The 17,552-nt window shown below is 39.0% G+C and overlaps 1 protein-coding gene across 1 annotated transcript; it reads left to right on the forward strand.

Annotated features, from left to right (window-relative positions):
* The first annotated feature begins 200 nt into the window (after positions 1 to 200).
* Positions 201 to 17,088, forward strand: DHFR (dihydrofolate reductase). Its single transcript, XM_010183170.1, has 5 exons — positions 201 to 246; positions 2,991 to 3,096; positions 3,876 to 4,002; positions 15,256 to 15,371; positions 17,001 to 17,088. The coding sequence occupies exons 1-5, from the start codon at positions 222 to 224 to the stop codon at positions 17,086 to 17,088; spliced, it is 462 nt and encodes a 153-aa protein (XP_010181472.1). The 5' UTR covers positions 201 to 221.
* The last annotated feature ends 464 nt before the right edge of the window (positions 17,089 to 17,552 follow it).

The following is a 17,552-nucleotide window of genomic DNA, read 5'->3' on the forward strand; positions in this document are numbered from 1 at the left end:
ATCGCAGCTGTAGGCAGAACTGGGACTAAAAGTCTGGCTTCAGGCATGGCAAAGGGTCGGGACCCGTTCAGCTTCTCCTCCCCGAGCACCAGAGGCACTTGCATTGTGGGTTGTTTGGGTGGGTTTTTTTTGTTTTCCAATTAGAGAAATGTAAGTTATTGCTAAAGCACGTTTAAAAAGAATGTTTTCTTTCCAGGAATGAGTACAAGTACTTCCAGAGAATGACTAGCACACCCCATGTGAAAGGTAACATACTTGTTGCTTCTACTTGCTAGAATTTGTTTGTGTGGGATCAGTCACAGAAAAGACCAGTAATTTTAGTTTTCCCTGACTTAAAAGTCTTGCTTCTGCAGACACCCTGCACTCCCAATCCCCACAAGTATTATACCCCTCTGTAAATATGTCATCTGTTTGCTTAGATGAGGAAACTGGAGATGAGTCAAATGTTTCTGGGCTGCAGGTGATTTGTGAATAAAAAGAATTTCAAAGTCCTGTTTCCCCAAAAGGGTAGAAAACTTCACCTGTCTGTGTTTACCTGCAGCTACAACCCAGAAGAAGTTAAAAATGAAAGGGGTTTTCTGTGCTGATTAATTAGCAGAGGTCTTTTCAGATTGTATTCGCTTATCTAACTTGTTTGCTATTGCTCAACCGTGGCCATTTGTTCCACCCCTCTGACCCTTGTGACAGTAGTTTTGTTTGTGTTTCTGAGTGCTGAGCCATCCCAACATGCCAGAAAACTCTAACCATACTGATGATATACAGCAACAATTCTGCAAATGTGTATCTCTGTGCAGTAATATACAACTGTACTGGTAATATGCAGCAATAATGTTCATGTCCAGTGAGAGCTTTGCAGCCAAGTAGTATTACTGACTATTGATTTGGTGAGATAAATCCAGTTATTGTGGAGTGAAAAAAAAAAAGTGAAGATCAGCACAAGCAAATGGGGATAGGAATGCAAAAGACAAAACCTGCTAATTTGTTCTGGCTGGGTCCTCATTGCTGCGAGAAAAAAACAAGTCTTGCTGCATTGCCCACATTTCTCTTTCACACTGACTTTAGTGCTGATTTGACATTTCCTTAAGCTGTTTTAGTTCTCTGACCCAGTATACTAGCTACTGGATGTCTGCCAGGACTGCCAGAACAAGGTGTGTGGTAGGAGCAGGAGGGGGGCATTGGGAGAAAAAGTAGGGCCTCACTGGGACATGCAACCAGCTCACTGTGTCTGGTGAAATCAGAGCCATGGCAAACAAGAAGTTTATCCTCTCATTTCTGCTGCTGCTCTATTTGTCAACATGGTCACTCTTTTCTCTTTTTTTTTCATGCTCCTGTTAAAAACCACTGCCTAGCAAAACTCACTTGTTTGCTAAAACATCTGGGCAGACTAACATGTGCCCTTGTTTTGAATGAGTGATCTATTCCATATTCTGATTTGAAGGTCTGTTTCATATTACACAAGGAATGTCTAATCTCATTTTGGAGCAGTTTTAATAGAAGGATTTTACATGTTTTGAAGACTTGATTCAGCCCATTGCAAACTTATATACAGAAAAAACAACACAAATGTAAGTCTTTTAGTGTGTCTACAATTTGAATCTTACCTGAAACAAATAACCCCTAATAATAAAAAAATAGATGTTTTAAATATAATTAAAAGTAAAAGTTTTGCTCTACCCTGCCTGGAAATATTTTGATAAGCAATGACCTTGAGTACCTGGCAATTAAGTTGCTCCATAACCAGACCCTTTAATGGAATATGCTGCTATAAATCTTCACAGCCAGGATATCAACATTGGCTCAAAAAAGTCAGAGAGTCAGTAATTTTTGAAAGTGGTAAGAATACAATGGAGAATCATTATCTGATCTTGCTTTTAGTCTGCTTGTGTACCTGCACTGGCCACTGCTGTGGATTAGCTATTGGGCTAATCTATTGTTGTAACCCTATACACATCCCAGTGTATACATTTTTTCAGAACATGGGCATTTCCTTCAGTTCCAATGGTCTGTGCTAATGTATCTAAGCTGACACTGCAGTATGTCTCTTGGAAACTTGTTCATGAAGGTTATCTGCAGGAGAAAGGTCTTTAGATACTGCTAATAAACAACGGGAAGATCAGTTCTCTGCTGTGATCTAGTAGATCCAGCCTCTTTCAGATCAAGAAGCAGGCAGAATAGCTGTAAGCAAATATTTTCTTTATTCTCTCCTGCTGTGTAGCATGGTAAAAAACTTCCACTTTCATGAGTCTCAACCTCTGTTTATTTTTCTGACAACTACATTTGCTCATGAAGAGAAAACCTCTTCTTAGCAGAGTATATATGAGAGAATGAAGTTACAAATGTTTGGGTTTGGTCAGGAATGATACTTACAGGTGAGTTCTAGAATGTGATTGAATACTTGCTGCACTTCTGCTTTGGATTTAATTTGGTTGGTTCTTCTAAAAGTTATCTTTTTACCTGGGTTTAGTTTGGTTTTTGTTTTTTTTTTTCCTTAAATAACACCCAAAGCTGGCAATTATTCTGATTGTATAACTGGAATGATGGAACATCCAAACATGAAGTCGATTACTGTATATGGCTCTGATTTATAAAGAGAACAATGATATCTTTTCACTAAGAGAACTCTTCTGAGGGTGTGAGTTGGTCTCACACATTGAGATTAATTTGGCCCTGTAACTATGGCAGAGCCAGGGTCCTTGTAATGCTTGTAATAGGCAGTGGCATCACTTCTTTGATTTTTTTTTCAAATTACAAGTATATAAGGTGTGCATGAGACTACTTTATTGTCAACTGCCTGCCAAGCTTTGAGGCCACAAACATGTTCTTCTGTGCATGTGACTGATTTCAGAATCGGAGCAGAAGCTTGTACTTTTGTTAACTGCTGAAATGGAGTTCGGAAAGGGGAGGAAAAGTCCAGCGGTGTTACTAAACAACCAAAACAAATCGCCTCAGAGCAAAAATACCCTTTAATAAGTGTTTTTTCTCTTACTTAGGTAAACAGAATGCACTGATAATGGGTAAAAAAACCTGGTTCTCCATTCCTGAGAAGAATCGACCTTTAAAAGACAGAATTAATATAGTGCTCAGCAGGGAGCTCAAGTATGTATGATGAATAATAGGCCTGTAAAACACATAACAAGTCTGCACCTAATAATATGTGTAGGAACATATCCTAAAGTAATTCTAAATGTAACATTTTTGATACCTGGTTAGGAAGCATCTCTGCTATTAGTGTTGAGTAGTATCACTACTTTACCTTTATTTTTTTAAATTTTTTAAAACATTTCTTTTCAAATTAATTCACAAGATAATTGCCATTACTTTGCATAATAAATACTAGTCGTAGTTCAACACACAAACTATCTGAGAACTGTCAGTAGTATTTCTCTTCTTGAATGTATCACCCACAGTCATCCAAATATTCTTAAAGAAAAATGTCCACTAATGGTTTATTGATTTGAAGTATGTTGATGGGTTTTGGGCTGAATGGCTTGGGGGGCAGGGATAGGGGATTTTTGACTAGTTTGATTTAATGAAAAATTCATGTTCTAGAATTCAAGTAGAAATCTGTATTTAATTTTATGGATAATTAAATTTCTCAGTTACACTTTTAAAAAATGTAAATAAAATTTCAGATCTGTAATTTATAATGCCTCTTAAGTCACAGTTATGATTAAACTGTGATTTGTTAAACAATCCTGCAGTCAGATGAGAATTCTAACATAGTTTAGCAATAATAGGCAATTCAGGATAACTAACTAATGTGAAACATGTAGTCATTTGTGAATTCAGCAAAACACATTATATGTCTAAATTGTATTGATTGATATGATGAATGGTCCTTTAATTATTTAGTAATGAAACTTTGCTTTTTCTAGGGAAGCCCCAAAAGGAGCACATTATCTTTCCAAAAGTCTGGATGATGCTTTAGCTCTTTTGGATTCACCAGAGTTAACAAGTAGAGTAGACATGGTTTGGATCGTTGGAGGAACTTCAGTTTACGAGGTACATTTAGAGTACTCCTAAATTAGTAATTTTCTGTGACGACTCAAGTCGCTGTTACTTCCACTTTAGGAAGTGACTTTCCTTCATGTGACCCAGCAAACTCCAGTGATTACCACAGAACAAGTCTTGGAGAGTAAAATTTAAACTCGCAAGTTTAAAATTTCTGTCCAAGTAACCAGATGTTGCTCTTGCTAATGGTCCAGTGCCATACAGTCATTGAGCTTTTGAGAGCTTTTCTTAAATGTCTAAATTGTTCTGTTTTTACACCAAGACACATTTTGTTACATTTATTGTACTGAGGTAGTAGCCTGGCTCTGCACAGGATGTGGGAAAAAAGGAAAAATGATCTAGCATTTTTAGCCAGATTATGACACTTTATATAGGTAAGAAAAGAGGACTCCAGGAGAGCTGGCAGGTGATGGTGTCAGCAATCAGAGGAGATAATCATAGAACAAAACGTAGAACTGACTGTTTTCCCATCCAGCAACCAGGCATCCCTGCTGTTCCCCCTCCCCAGGTTTCCCTTGGTGTCTAGAGTGTCTAGGTATTTGGGTGTTGGTTCATTTGCCAAAAAGGGAGTGTTCACCTCTTTTTCTCAGGACCATCTTTGCACAGACTGTATAAACTGACCTGTTTTCCCACAGATTCAATAGTTTTCTTGTCTTTAACTAAGATATTGGCTGTGCAGCATCAGGGTTTGGAGTGAAGCCTACCTTGCTGTTGCCCTGTGTTCTCGTCTGTCTTTCTCCCTTTCCCCAAATCCTTCCTCTCATCTTCCTTTTTATACACATATAAAGTTTAGTCAGCCATCCATGCCTCCACCTACATTCCTAGGGTCATCCTTTCAGCCCATACACCGTCAGGGTTCTGACCTTTAACTCTCAATTGCTTTTGTCTTCTTTTGTTAAGTTCTCATATGATTTGTATTTATTGTCAAACAGTACCACATGAAAGATCATGGCCATCAACCCTAGTTCTTTTCATATCAATCAGGAGAATATGGAATAAGAGCAACAATAAACATTCTTTCATCCAATAAAAATTTTTAATTAAGAATGGTAAAGCAAACTTTTTTATATATAGTAAAAGAAAAGCTGTTCTGCTGTCCTTTAGTCATTAAAAGTAAGCTGGGAAATATATTCCACTTCTTGTTTGGCACTTGGATTTTGGGTGTATGATGAAAATGCCTTCATGCTCTTGGTAGCAAATTAGGGCTGATAATATGCTTTGTATACAGGATGGGGAAAATACATGTTCTGGTATTTCTTACTTTGTAGCTTGTGCCTTTCATGAACCTCTGTGTCTTGGGGAATGCATCTTTTACAGCAAAAAAAGTGACATAGCCAGAAATTGCTATGACTGCAAGAATAAGATTCATATGCAAATAGCCTGTAAAGCACTTTTGTTCATCAATCTTTTTTTTAAATTTATGTCATAATCAGTTTTGCATGTGGTGAATTGCACCATGTATTTGATGTCCAATTGCATTCAGTCTATAATCAAGTATTACCATATAGAAGTAACCTGGCCTTCACTCTCAGCCATAAAAATGCCTGCTTTCAGAGAGTAAGCAGTAAGTTTAGTTCTGGGGTTTAGTTCTTCTAGGAATGTCTGTGTTGTAGTCTTCTAGTTTAACTATTTTTCCCGTGCCTGGCCGATCTTTTGTAGAGAACAGTGCCATTTTTTAGACTATTACTTGCCAATATTTAGATTATAAATAGGCAGTTTTGATCAAGAGTACTTTTGCAATATGTTACGTTTGCTAATCAGCATAAGGGAATATGACTTAATATTTCAACTGGTTTTCCCCTTTCAAGCATCTACTTGGTACATTTCAAAGGAATGTAATTCATTAGGGAGAAATCTGACAGTTTTATACAGATTCCTGCATTCAAACTAGCTTTGTGATCTCAATTAAAAGGGTTTGATGGAAACCATTCACCTCTACCAAAACTGCAGGTAATATTTTTAGTGCCTGTATTAAAGATTCACAAAGGAATACAGGAATATTTCCATTATACCATGTAGAAATGTGTGGGAAGTAAAATAGCAATCGGTAATTGAAGTGATTTGTTTTATTTACTAGTTGTAGGTATTTCCTTTTAAAGCATTCTTTTGATCTTACTACTTTGTATGAGTCAAAGGTTTAGAATGTATTGTGTTTATTAGTACAAGCCTATGATGGAGAATGTGTCTGTAACTACTTCAGGAAGTGCAAGGTAAGTGTTTTGAAGCAGGTAATACTAAGGATGTGACATTTCTACTTGTAGCACTTTGGGGAGTTTAACCTAAAGTTCAGATCTTTCAAACCAGGCAAAGCTCTATGCGGACAGACCTTGATGAGGAGAGCAGGCAACTCTGGAAAGCACTATACTTTTCATCTGCCTCCTGCAGATGATGGTCCCAACCAGCATCAGCCCTTTTCTATTCCTGATCTTGTACCTGACCCCTTCTGTACATTTACAAGTAACACCACTGTGCCTGCTGAGTAAATCCTCTTCTGTATCTGAGCATAGCCATAACAGTGCAGTAGAAAGCTGTTTTGCACCAGGAGGAACTAGTCCATTATGATCTCAGTAAGAAGAGCACCCAGACTCTGTAAAGTGTCATTTGAAATGCTACTTAATATTGCTAACACTTTAAAGAAGGACAGAATAGTATAAGTAATCTTACACCCCTGTAGATACTGGGAACTCCAAGTTATGTGGCACTGAATGAGCCATTACAGTTTTCTGGCTGAGCTTATTGTGTGGCCAAGGAATAGGCATGGCACAGTACAGGCCTGGGTCTATTCAGGTTAATTGTTATGTGGATCGCAAACTCCTTAAAGTGCAGTGATTGTCTTTCAGTCAGAATCACTACAGAAGGGAACAGCAAGCTCACTTCTGTAGCACGTACTTCAGGAGGGCTGCTTTGACAGTCCATCACAGGCTGTTGTGGTTGTCTTGAAGTCTGAGCACGAAGATGGAAAGGAGTCATTCACTGTAGCTGCTCTGCCCTGGTTGATCTGCAGTACAGGGGTTGAGCTCAGGCTGGTGGCATCCCATTGGTATGAGGCTCTTCCAGAATAAGAGGTAGAATGTATTGAATGTGAGGATGCATAACTGAGGCCTCAGCACCCACATCCCAGCTAGGGTCCAGACCTGGGGTAGAAAGCCAGAGGGGTTACCAAGGGTGGCCCATGAACTGAGGCAGATGCAGATGTTTCAGATTTCCAAAGAACCTCAGACTGAAAAGTGGTGCTAGCACCTTCTTTCTGCACAGGGTCATTCAAAATGTTTCAAATACCTGCCTTATCTGCAATACTGCATCTCATCTGTGCCTTGTGCTGCCCTTCCCAGGTACCATGCTGAAACACAAGCCTGGCTTATCCTTATCCAAAGAGTTGTGGCAAAGTGGAGCATCTACCCAGCTGCTAAGCGCAGAAGGGCACTCTTTGGGACGCAGGTGTCAAGCCTGTCTCTCAGTGTCAAGTATGGATGGCTGCTGAGCCCTGCACAGCCTCTAAGAACCAAGGCAAGCAAAGGTGCAAGAGCATGCATATTCAGGATGGCATTTCAGGACCTGATGCTGCTCTCAGCAATAGAAGGGCAAGGGGTGGGATGGAGGCCATAGACTGCTGCTGCTCACAACTTCTTCCTTATTAGGACTACAGAGGAGAGAGGAGCAAGCCTGACAATCTCTGAATATTTATAAGGACTCACTGCAGCTGGCTATTGCTTATGGCTGTCTTGCCCCTTGCCCCTAGGTTCTCAAGGACACAGTTCTCTCCAGGGCTGTGGGTGTACTGGAATAAGGTTGTTTCTGCCTCAAGTCCTGTGAAGGTCAGAGGAAGGTAACCTTTGAACAGGGTGGCCATGCAAGTCCTCATGTAGGTTACAGTTATGCTGTGTTCTGCAGCATACTCCTGAGAAACTCACTTCTCAGCCTTGACCTCTGCAACAGAAAAAGGCAGAGCAGCTAGACATAGTCATTTTGGTGGGGACAAGGAGAGCTGAGTATAGGTATTAGGAATTGAGGAAAGATTGGAAACCGCTGCCACAGTCCACTGAGGGTTCAAAAATCTCATGCAGGCTTTATCTTCTTAAATTTGACTTGATACGATCACCTCATCAGGTTTGTAATGTCCTGATATGGCCACAAGGTAGTACTGTTGCCTCCAGAGAACCTTTTGGACTTGTCACAGCATAGGTTTACAAGTTTCATTTCTTTGGATCTCAGTGTGATGCTGTACTGGATCATCTCCTGAGATGCTGAAGGAGTTGATGTTGCTATTGATTATATAGATGAGGAAGGAGAAGTGTAGCACCCCAGCAATGGCCAGTAGGTCACTCCAATTACAAAGCCGTTATGCGTCATGAGTGGCACTCCATGATTTTGCGTGAGCACTTGGTGTTTTGAGAGCTGTGTGCTGGATCATGAGTGCTTGTTGTGTGCTGGAAAACTTGTGGTGATGACTCACTCATTGGTTCCAGCCCTTGAGTCCCTATTAACTGTTGGAGTTTATCGGACATGTTCCTGGAGCAGATTTTCTGGCTTGCTTTTATCCCCAGGAAATTTAATTCATGCACACTTAAGATTGCTCCCCAGTACAACGAAAATATGGTGCAATTGGTAGATTCATTTCAAAACCACGTTTCTGTTTTGAGTTAAGACACTAATTTAGATGCGCTCTATGTGAAAATGTTGTCTCTTAATTGAGAGGTTCAGATCTTGGTGCTGACTTTGAAAAATAGTGCCACTTGGAGATACTAATGGAATCTACTCAGTATAAGTTATAGCATTGTCTTTTAACTGGACTTAAACTTCCTGTTTTAAACCAGTTAAAAACAACATCCAGATTTTACTAGGAATAGGAACTGTAAGACCAGCACATACCCAAATATTAAACAAGAACTTTAAAATGAAATGAAACAAAACCAAGTTTATATTTACTTATGTGGATGGTATGGTCTTATGCCATGTTGTTTATAGAGTGTTTAATATAAATCTTGCTTTGGAAAAATAACCAAGCACAAATCCCTAACAGTGAACCTACCAGTGGAAATCTAAAAAACCCTAGCAAGAAAATAAAAACAAAGAAAAGGAAAAGAATTGAAAAATGTATTACTCAGGTTTTCATAACCAAGGCCTCTTCAGTAGCACCAGAACAGGCTATATGTCAAACAGGTCTTCACCTTGATAAAGCAGCTTTTCGTACAGCATCCCAAGCATTTAAAATTGTGTCTTCTAATTTATATGTTCCTACTCAGCTTGTTGCTTTCTCAATGCCACAGAAGCAAACAATGACACTCAAGGTCACACTGCTGAAGTACAGGATTGCGTTCATGTATTAAATTTGGAGACGAAACTTGTAATTTCATAACAGAACAAAAAGTTCTTTCATAAGAAGTTTTGTTGTTTTTGCTCTTTAGTTAATATCTAGGCTGGCCATAACAGAAAATAGATGCTGGTGATAAACAGCATTTGAGGAGATTCTTCAACAAAGAGGCTTGAGCTGAAAAATTGAATTTCCAGTAATCTCCAAGGGAAAATTTTATCTTATATTCATGTTCAGGTGTCATCCTATGTATTAGTATTTGACATACTGTGTTTGGTAATCTACCTCCTTTCATTCATCAGAATTACTGAATTAAGAATTTGCTATTAATATTTAGTGCAGCAGCTCTCTTGCAGATGACTAATTACCCTCTTAAACAGAGTTTCTTGACTAAGCATATAAGCTTCACTGGGTTCTGAATGCTCTGAGTGGGTTGGGAGTGCCACATTTGCAAAGCTTCAAATCTGCTGTACCATAAGGATCACTTTAAAAGAGAAAAGTATAAACAATTTGAGTCACTAGTAATGTTTTCAGAGCCTGCCAAAACTTTAGTAGCTAATACCAATATACTAAAATATACATTTTAAAGATTACATTTTAGTGTCTCTGAATTCCCTGTAAACTATGAAGGAAATAATAGTAATTTTTCTACCTTCTCTGCATATAAGACAAAGCGGTTTTGAGCTGAATAGCTATTGGAATGGTTTTAAGCTGCATACCTACTGGAGTAGAGATGAACATGTATGTTACTGTCACATGTATGTTTGTGAAGTGTTGCATTCAGTTTGAGATGTGACCAAGGACTGAGATCTATTTACAAGGGAGCTATGCAGACAACTCGTTTAATTAGTAATCCTATTAACATTTTTGAAAGCTGTTAACATTCGCTTGTGTCAAGGGAAGACCAAAGATTGTCGTGGTTGGACTGTCTGTATCTTCTTTCCCTGTCCTACCAAGCTCATGGTGATGTTGTTTGATTATGCACATTTATGGTCCTGAGCAGTTGTTTCCAAGGAATGTTACTCTCTTCCTGACATAAATGCAAATATACTTCGTTATTTATGGAAAATCCTACTTTACAGGCAAATTTTCCTATCTGTAGTAGTGTCGCTTTTTGAAGTTGTCTGAACAAAAAGATGGGAATGGGAAAACAATTTTCCTGTATACCTATAAGCTTCTAGGTGTTTTTTGAGAAAGGATTTCACCACTCTTAATGCAATGCCCTGATATCTGTTTTATATAAAAGTGGCAGGGTCAGAACATTACAGCTGACAGCATTGTCCTCCCATAGAGATTTATGTTTTGAAAAAATATATCCATGAATATAGTTGTCATCGGTGGCCAATACTTCTTTCTTATACCTAATTATAAATAAAATTAGAGGAAACAGAACTACAACATCAGCAGTGGACTAGTGGATTAACTAATAAGTTCTTTTAAAAGTTCAAGAATTTTCTTTAATTTAGTATCTTTATACTTTCACAGACTTGAGAGCCTGCTATTGGCAGTACTGCTATTACCCCCAAACAAGCTTTTTGTGTGTTCATTCTTATGAACAAACATATTGATTTGACATTCCTCTGGGAAAAAATGATGACTTAAAAAGGTTAATTTATGAGTCAGTTGCAGACACTAATCATGCAGCTATGAAAGGTTGCTTTTTAAGTTCTTTTTTAGAAGATGCTTGCAGAGATCATACAGGAAAAGATTTTAAAAATTATTTTGTAAGACTAACACATGGAAAAATCCAATTACTAAAATGTATATTTCTACCAAGGCAAAAAGGGGAGACTTTTAGATAACGGTCATAGAAGACTGTTGTTGCACTTGCCTTTGTCCCTGGCAGAGAACTGTGGGTGGGAGCTGTCACAGTGTCTCCTCCCTCACCCGACTTGGCCTTAGTGGCTTGGGAAGGAAGTGCTGTTCCCTGCCTCAGTGAGCTGAGCCCTCACAGTGTGGGAAAGAAGGATTTTTGAAGGTGCTGGTTCTCCTGGCTATCAGCACAACTCTTGCAGTAGCTTCAGTTTAACTTTGGCAAGTCCTTGTACATATGTATGGTCTAGAAATTTGTCTTCGGCTGTGAGTTTTTTCTAATGCATACTTTTTAATACTCTTGTGGCTTCAAAATGCAGCTCGCCTGTATGATCCAATACATTTTAAGTGTTGAAAAACAGAATGCAAATAAACAGACTTTATTTTGAAATTTTCTCTTTTATAGTGTTCTCGTATTTTGTTTGGATTAAGTGCTGGAAAGACACTTGAAAAATAAGTGCCTCACATAGGTACTTTGGCTATCTTACTTAGGTAATCAGTAAAAGATGAGAAAGCAGAAGCAGTGTGTGTGTCCTTCTAAAATCTGTGAATGTTTAAATTTCTGGAAATAATTGCACAGCAGTTGTACAGCAGTTGGTTGCTATGCCCACTGGTTTACAGTGGTTTGATGATTAGATCTATAAAAGATTAGTTTTCCATATAATACTTATGACATTACTTTCTTTACTGTGAGGGTAGTGAGACACTGGCACAGGTTGCCCAGGGAACTTGTGGATGCCCCCTCCCTGGCAGTGTTCAAGGCCAGGTCGGATGGGGCTTTGGGCAACCTGGTCTGGTGGGAGGTGTCCCTGCCCGTGGCAGGGGGTGAAATGGATGGGGCTTAAGGTCCCTTCCAACCCAAACCATTCTGTGATTCTACGGCTTGTAATGCACAGCTATTCTTTGTTGCAAAGCTTCGTAGCTTTTTTAACCTGTGTTCTATAAAGAGAAACTAATTCAAGGCAATGGTCTACATGCAGATGTAATCCAGTCTTGTATGGTAGTCAGTCCAATGCAGCTGGAAAATACGAGGAAGATGATCTTTAGGTCATCTCCTTTTTGCTTTCTGCTCCAGAGGCAGGTCTGCCGAGCATTTCTTGGGAATAAGCAAAAAGACAAGGCTATTCTAAAATCTTTTCACAGGGTTGTGAAGGTCTACATGAGTAATAAAGGACTCTGCTTCACATATAGAGTTGATGTACCTGGGGCAAGAGGAGGGAACCTGAGATCAAAACTCAGCATTGCTTTTCCCTGCTGCGTCAGGCCAAAATACCTTAAAAAGTTCAGTAGCTGCTTACACAAGCAGGTGAGCCTATAAGAAGAGCACACTCATATGGAACTCCCAAGTGAAGCCAGTGTAGATACAAATACAGTCCAAAGATAACTGAGTAGATTGTGAGGAAAAAACAACTTAAATTAAAATCATTCCAAGAATGACTTTGAGACCCAGTGTGGCAGTGGATTGAGGGGAACATAATGACCATGGAATGAGGATGTAGTTTTTCCAAATATACAGAAACATGAGCTCAGAGACATCATAATTTTGTTTTAAAAGTCTCCTCTTGCCCTGGTCCAATTATTTATAACAAATTCTCTCTCAGTGTCTGTCTTTTCCGTCACTTATGTTATCCTCACATTTACCAACTACACAAAACCAAAAAAGGCAGTACTGATCTACTTATTGGATATGATTTGTCAATTGAATATTGTGCTAACTTCCCAAGTATTACCTGATCACTAGAAATATATTTAGTTACTGCACATTCTGTTTAAATTTTGAAGATTACTTACATCTATATCTTCGTATTGTTTTATTAAAGTCATACTCACCCTATTCTGTTCATTAGAGCAAATACGCATAACGTATATTTCCTTGATTAAATTCAGAGTTAAGTATGTCAAGATTCTATCAAATCAGCATTATGCATCCTGTAGCTTGTCTTCAGTACCAAAAAAAGGTGGTGAATCCGGTAGAGTGGGCTGGACTGGGAAGAGTGAATTGAATTTCCTTTACATAAGGAAAAACTTTTTTACTGTAAGGGTGACAGAGCATGGCCCAGGCTGCCCAGAGAGGTTGTGGAGTCTCCTTCTCTGGAGACATTCAAAACCCGCCCGGACATGTTCCTGTGTGACCTGATCTAGGTGATCCTGCTCTGGCAGGAGCGTTGGACTGGATGATCTTTTGAGGTCCCTTCCAACTCCTAAGAGTCTGTGATTCTGTGAATGTCAGTGAGGAACTACCTTAATCCTCATGCAGATGCCAGAGCTGTGGTAAAGTTCCTTCCCATCCTACCAGGTCCATTCCAGTTTGCAGAGGTGGTGTCAGAGTCCAGTTCTCTCTGAACAGCTTCCTTTAGAGACTGCACATGTGGCAGGTTTCATGTTTGATACAACGTTTACTTATCTGAAGTTTTCCAAAGTTACTGTGAGGGAACATGGAGGACCAGGTGTTCCCAAGGGACCCATAGGCAATAACCTGACTGGCGTGACAGAGTCTTCACCAGCCAGGGCTCGTAGTGATGAGGCTGGTCCACAGGGTGGGATCAGGCCTTATGAAGGTGACCAGAGTCAGACATGGGATGACTCGATGAGGGCATGGGGACAGGCCAAGGCCAGGCCAGGATGTCAGCCCATGATGTGATTCAGCTATGTACTTAAATCCCAGCACAAGTGAAAATCACTCTTAGCAGAGTAAAGCAACTGAAATACAAAGTTGAATCACTTTACAAATGTGTTTCCGCTTGCCTGTCGCTGTAATATACTCATTGTCATGACACCGGGTGTTCCCAGCTGCTGAGAAGGAATATTTGAGTTTACACCAGTTCAAGCCTGTTGCTCCTCTCCAAGTTCTTTTTGTTTGTTGTTTAGTTTTCATGGGCCATGTATGCATACAGACCCCCAGAGCTGGTCTGGCTCACTCAGGAAGCATTTGCACTTTTTTTTAACTTGGGGACAAGCAGTTACAAAGCTGGTTGGTTCACTCTACTAATGCAGCCATTTATCTAGAACAGAAGTCACCCTCCATCCCCTTCATGCTAAGCTTAGCTTTCTTTGCAGTATCTGTGGTCAGTCATTCCATATGCTCTTCCCTGACCTGTCTTGGTACAGAGTTCTTGGTGAAGCTGAACTCCCATAGAGCTGGATAAGAAGTTTTATTTCTCTACTATAAAACAGAAGGATTTCTGTTTACAGAACACAGTATGTTTTTATTTATGAAACAGATTATTCTTCTTCTGTCATTCTGCATGTCTATGTTTCTCCCCTTACTTTCACCCTCACCTTACGAAGGTGACTTCATAACTGTTTCCATCCAAGGAGCTGGAAACCTTCATTGTTGTTGCTGCTATGTAACGTCCAATGCATATGATCATTTTGCCATAATCCGGAGATCAGACTTCAAAGTTAAACTAGTAGATAATTTCGTCACTGGAATTGCAAACCAGTGCAAACTGAAAATATAATTCCGTATCAGTGATATTAATTAGACATTGGAACAAATCGCCCTGAGGTGTGAGCCTCTTCCACCACCTAAAGCTTCCTGTCTTTCACAGGTATGAGTCAGAAATTGCTTGTTGAGTTCAGGCCATACTGCTCCTTTCTTCTCACAGGACTACTCGTGATTTTTTTGTAATTTCTGTCAGATGCCCCAGGCTCTGAGAATAGGTGTTGCTGCCACTTAACAGGTGGATCTGGCACAAGATTAAATTATGCCTTTAGAAATTGCTCTTGAGCAGAGTCCAAAAGAGGAGATGAAGAGTTCAAGTTTCACCTCTTTGCTTAAATCTCATAATATATGAAGTATATAAAAAAAAGTTTCAGTTTTAGATAACATTTTTGGTGTGCAATCTACAAATAGAAAATATGCTAAGACTCTGATCTCATTGGTTCTTTTTGAATGCTGCCATGGTGATGACTGGTGCATGCAGAACAAGGATTTGGAGAGTTGGTAAAGAAAGCTAGTGTTGCAAAGCAGAACTTACAGTTGATACTGTCTTACAGACTTTAATTAGTGTTATAAAACAAAAATATTAAAAATTTTAATTAAAAAAACATTATTTTACGCATAATTGAGGTGTTTTACAGGGAACAACTAGATTTTAATTATGTCTTTTGTTTTTAAGGCAGCAATGGAGAAGCCAATTAATCATCGATTGTTTGTGACAAGAATTTTGCAGGAATTTGAAAGTGACACATTTTTTCCAGAAATCAACTACAAAGACTACAAACTTCTCACAGAGTAAGTATCAAGATGCAGATGAGTATTTTGTTCACATGGAAGATGTAATAAACTTATTTGAATGTGTAAGGGTCCTACTAAGGCCTTGTTCTGTTTTGAGTTAAGAGGTGCCTTTTTTCGCCAGAGTTATATTTTACTCAAGACCTGGAATTGCACCACACTCAGCACAGGGAGGTTGTTGAAACTTTCCATGTTCTTCAACCTTCCCATAATCTTTACAGCAAAGAATTGCATTGGTCAGTTTGCTTGAAAAGTAGCTTTCTTATGGTTTCTCACTTTAAAATTACTCAAATATTTACTAAGCTTCATAATTCAGTATGTTGTTAGTCAATGGTATTCAGCCTCTGAATGTCTTTGATAAACTGCCAAAGACAAGTTAAATGCCTTTGAGCAGGGAGGTCTGAGCTTGTATAGATTTCTAAGGTTATTCTTTTCTCTTGAGAAAATTACTTTTTCCTAACAAACTTAGTAGGAACAAGTATTAGACTGTAAGTTTCTGGCATTCACTGTGACTTCTTCTATGTCATCCTTGTCATAATCCAGTCATACTTTTATGTCCTCTCCAGCTATATCACATCCAACAAGCAGTAGGGAGATGCCAGAAATTCAAATGTCTGCCTCAAGTACCAGGATGAAAAGGATTTCTTCCTCTTCTTGCTCCCATTTTGGTTCCCAGCTGGTTACAGACCAGTAGTGGAAGTAGCAGAAGTATGGAAAGTCAAGCTCTCTGCACGAGGCACAGGAATGCACTGAAATGAGAGAGAATAGGCAGAGACAGGAAAGAAGGATGCAGGAGAGACAAACAAGAGGAATTGGGAGGATAAGTCACCTTTTTCAATTCTTAACATTCTGAACTGCACTGTGCCCTATCATGAGCCCACTTTAGTATCCTGGTGTCTGATACAGTGCTCCCCTCTCTCCCTCTTGGCTGTTTCTCAGAGATACTGAAATCAGAATTTAACCTTAAAATGCAAATTTGTAAAATAGTAGGTAATTCCTTCACTAAGGTGGAAACCTGTTAAGAGTCAAACTAGTGAATAAAATTTAAAAGTTCTTTCTCCCTCAAACTCAACATCACTCATACAAAATCCTTATTCTGTCACAGGGAACTGAAGAGATTTTTGAAACTGTCTGTTAATAAAAACTCTCAGTAAATCTGGAATATAGAGGAACATTTTTTATGGTAGCACTCAGCTGCTTTAAGAAGCTGTCATAGGCTTGTAAGAAACCTTTACCTTCACATTTCCTCTATATCATCTGAGGAAAAGCAAAGCCAAAAAGAACCCCCAAAGTGTCCTGTATCTCTTTTACCTTGCAGACATGTTAAATAACGTGTTGGAGGCTTTAATAAAAATGTTGGGGTTTTTTGAATAAGCCAAAAAGGTGGCAGGTTTTTTGCATCAGACTATGCTTTCTTGATTTAAACAGATGTGCGTACAAGTCACCAATAGTAGTTAACATGATTCCTAAAAATAGTTTGTAGTTAGTATACCTGTTGTAAGGATGGCATTTTCTTCTCTTTTTTTCAAACAACTCTCTTTTCTAATTGACTGGATAGATTTCAGGTGAGTCACAGTTATATTTTTATTTATTTGTTGTCTTTTGCTTTTTCTTCTTCCCTCTCTCCAGGTACCCAGGTGTCCCTGCTGACATACAAGAAGAGAATGGCATCCAGTACAAATTTGAAGTGTATGAAAAAGCTGTCTTGGCACAATAAATGAGGCTTTCTGTACTTCTGTGTACAAGCAGGCATCTTAAATCGTGAAGTCTTACTGAGTGCAAATGTATATTAAATTACTGAGAGAAAATCCAGCTTGATAGTATAATACCTCAGTAGTGAATTATTCCAAAAAGCACACCCCACACTCTGAATATACAACCTGCAGTGAAAATACGAGGGTGATCAGCCATGTGAAAGAGGAAGCTCTAAGAAAAACTGCAACTAAGGTTGCATGAGACCTTGTATTGATCTTGGCAATCCGTGGCAGCATCCCTAACAATTCCATGAGTGGTGAAAGGCATTAGACTGCATCAGAATCCTTCTACCTAAATAAAGGTTTTGACTATCTCCTAACTCAAAGTGTCCAACATTGAGAAAGTGTCGAAACTCCTGAGTTTGGCTGGGATGGAATATACATTTATAACGATTCTTAAACAATACTGGTATAGAGGAAAAGGTAA

The sequence above is a fragment of the Mesitornis unicolor genome, unplaced genomic scaffold (assembly GCF_000695765.1).
Source record: "Mesitornis unicolor isolate BGI_N332 unplaced genomic scaffold, ASM69576v1 scaffold7534, whole genome shotgun sequence".
NCBI lineage: Eukaryota > Metazoa > Chordata > Aves > Mesitornithiformes > Mesitornithidae > Mesitornis > Mesitornis unicolor.

Bases quoted from the DNA above. Each gene is read 5' to 3' on its own strand.
- DHFR (XM_010183170.1), top strand. From the start codon at position 222: ATGACTAGCACACCCCATGTGAAAG. The intron at 3,097-3,875 runs GTATGTATGATG...TGCTTTTTCTAG, and splicing joins GTGCTCAGCAGGGAGCTCAA to GGAAGCCCCAAAAGGAGCAC. The intron at 15,372-17,000 runs GTAAGTATCAAG...CCCTCTCTCCAG, and splicing joins GACTACAAACTTCTCACAGA to GTACCCAGGTGTCCCTGCTG.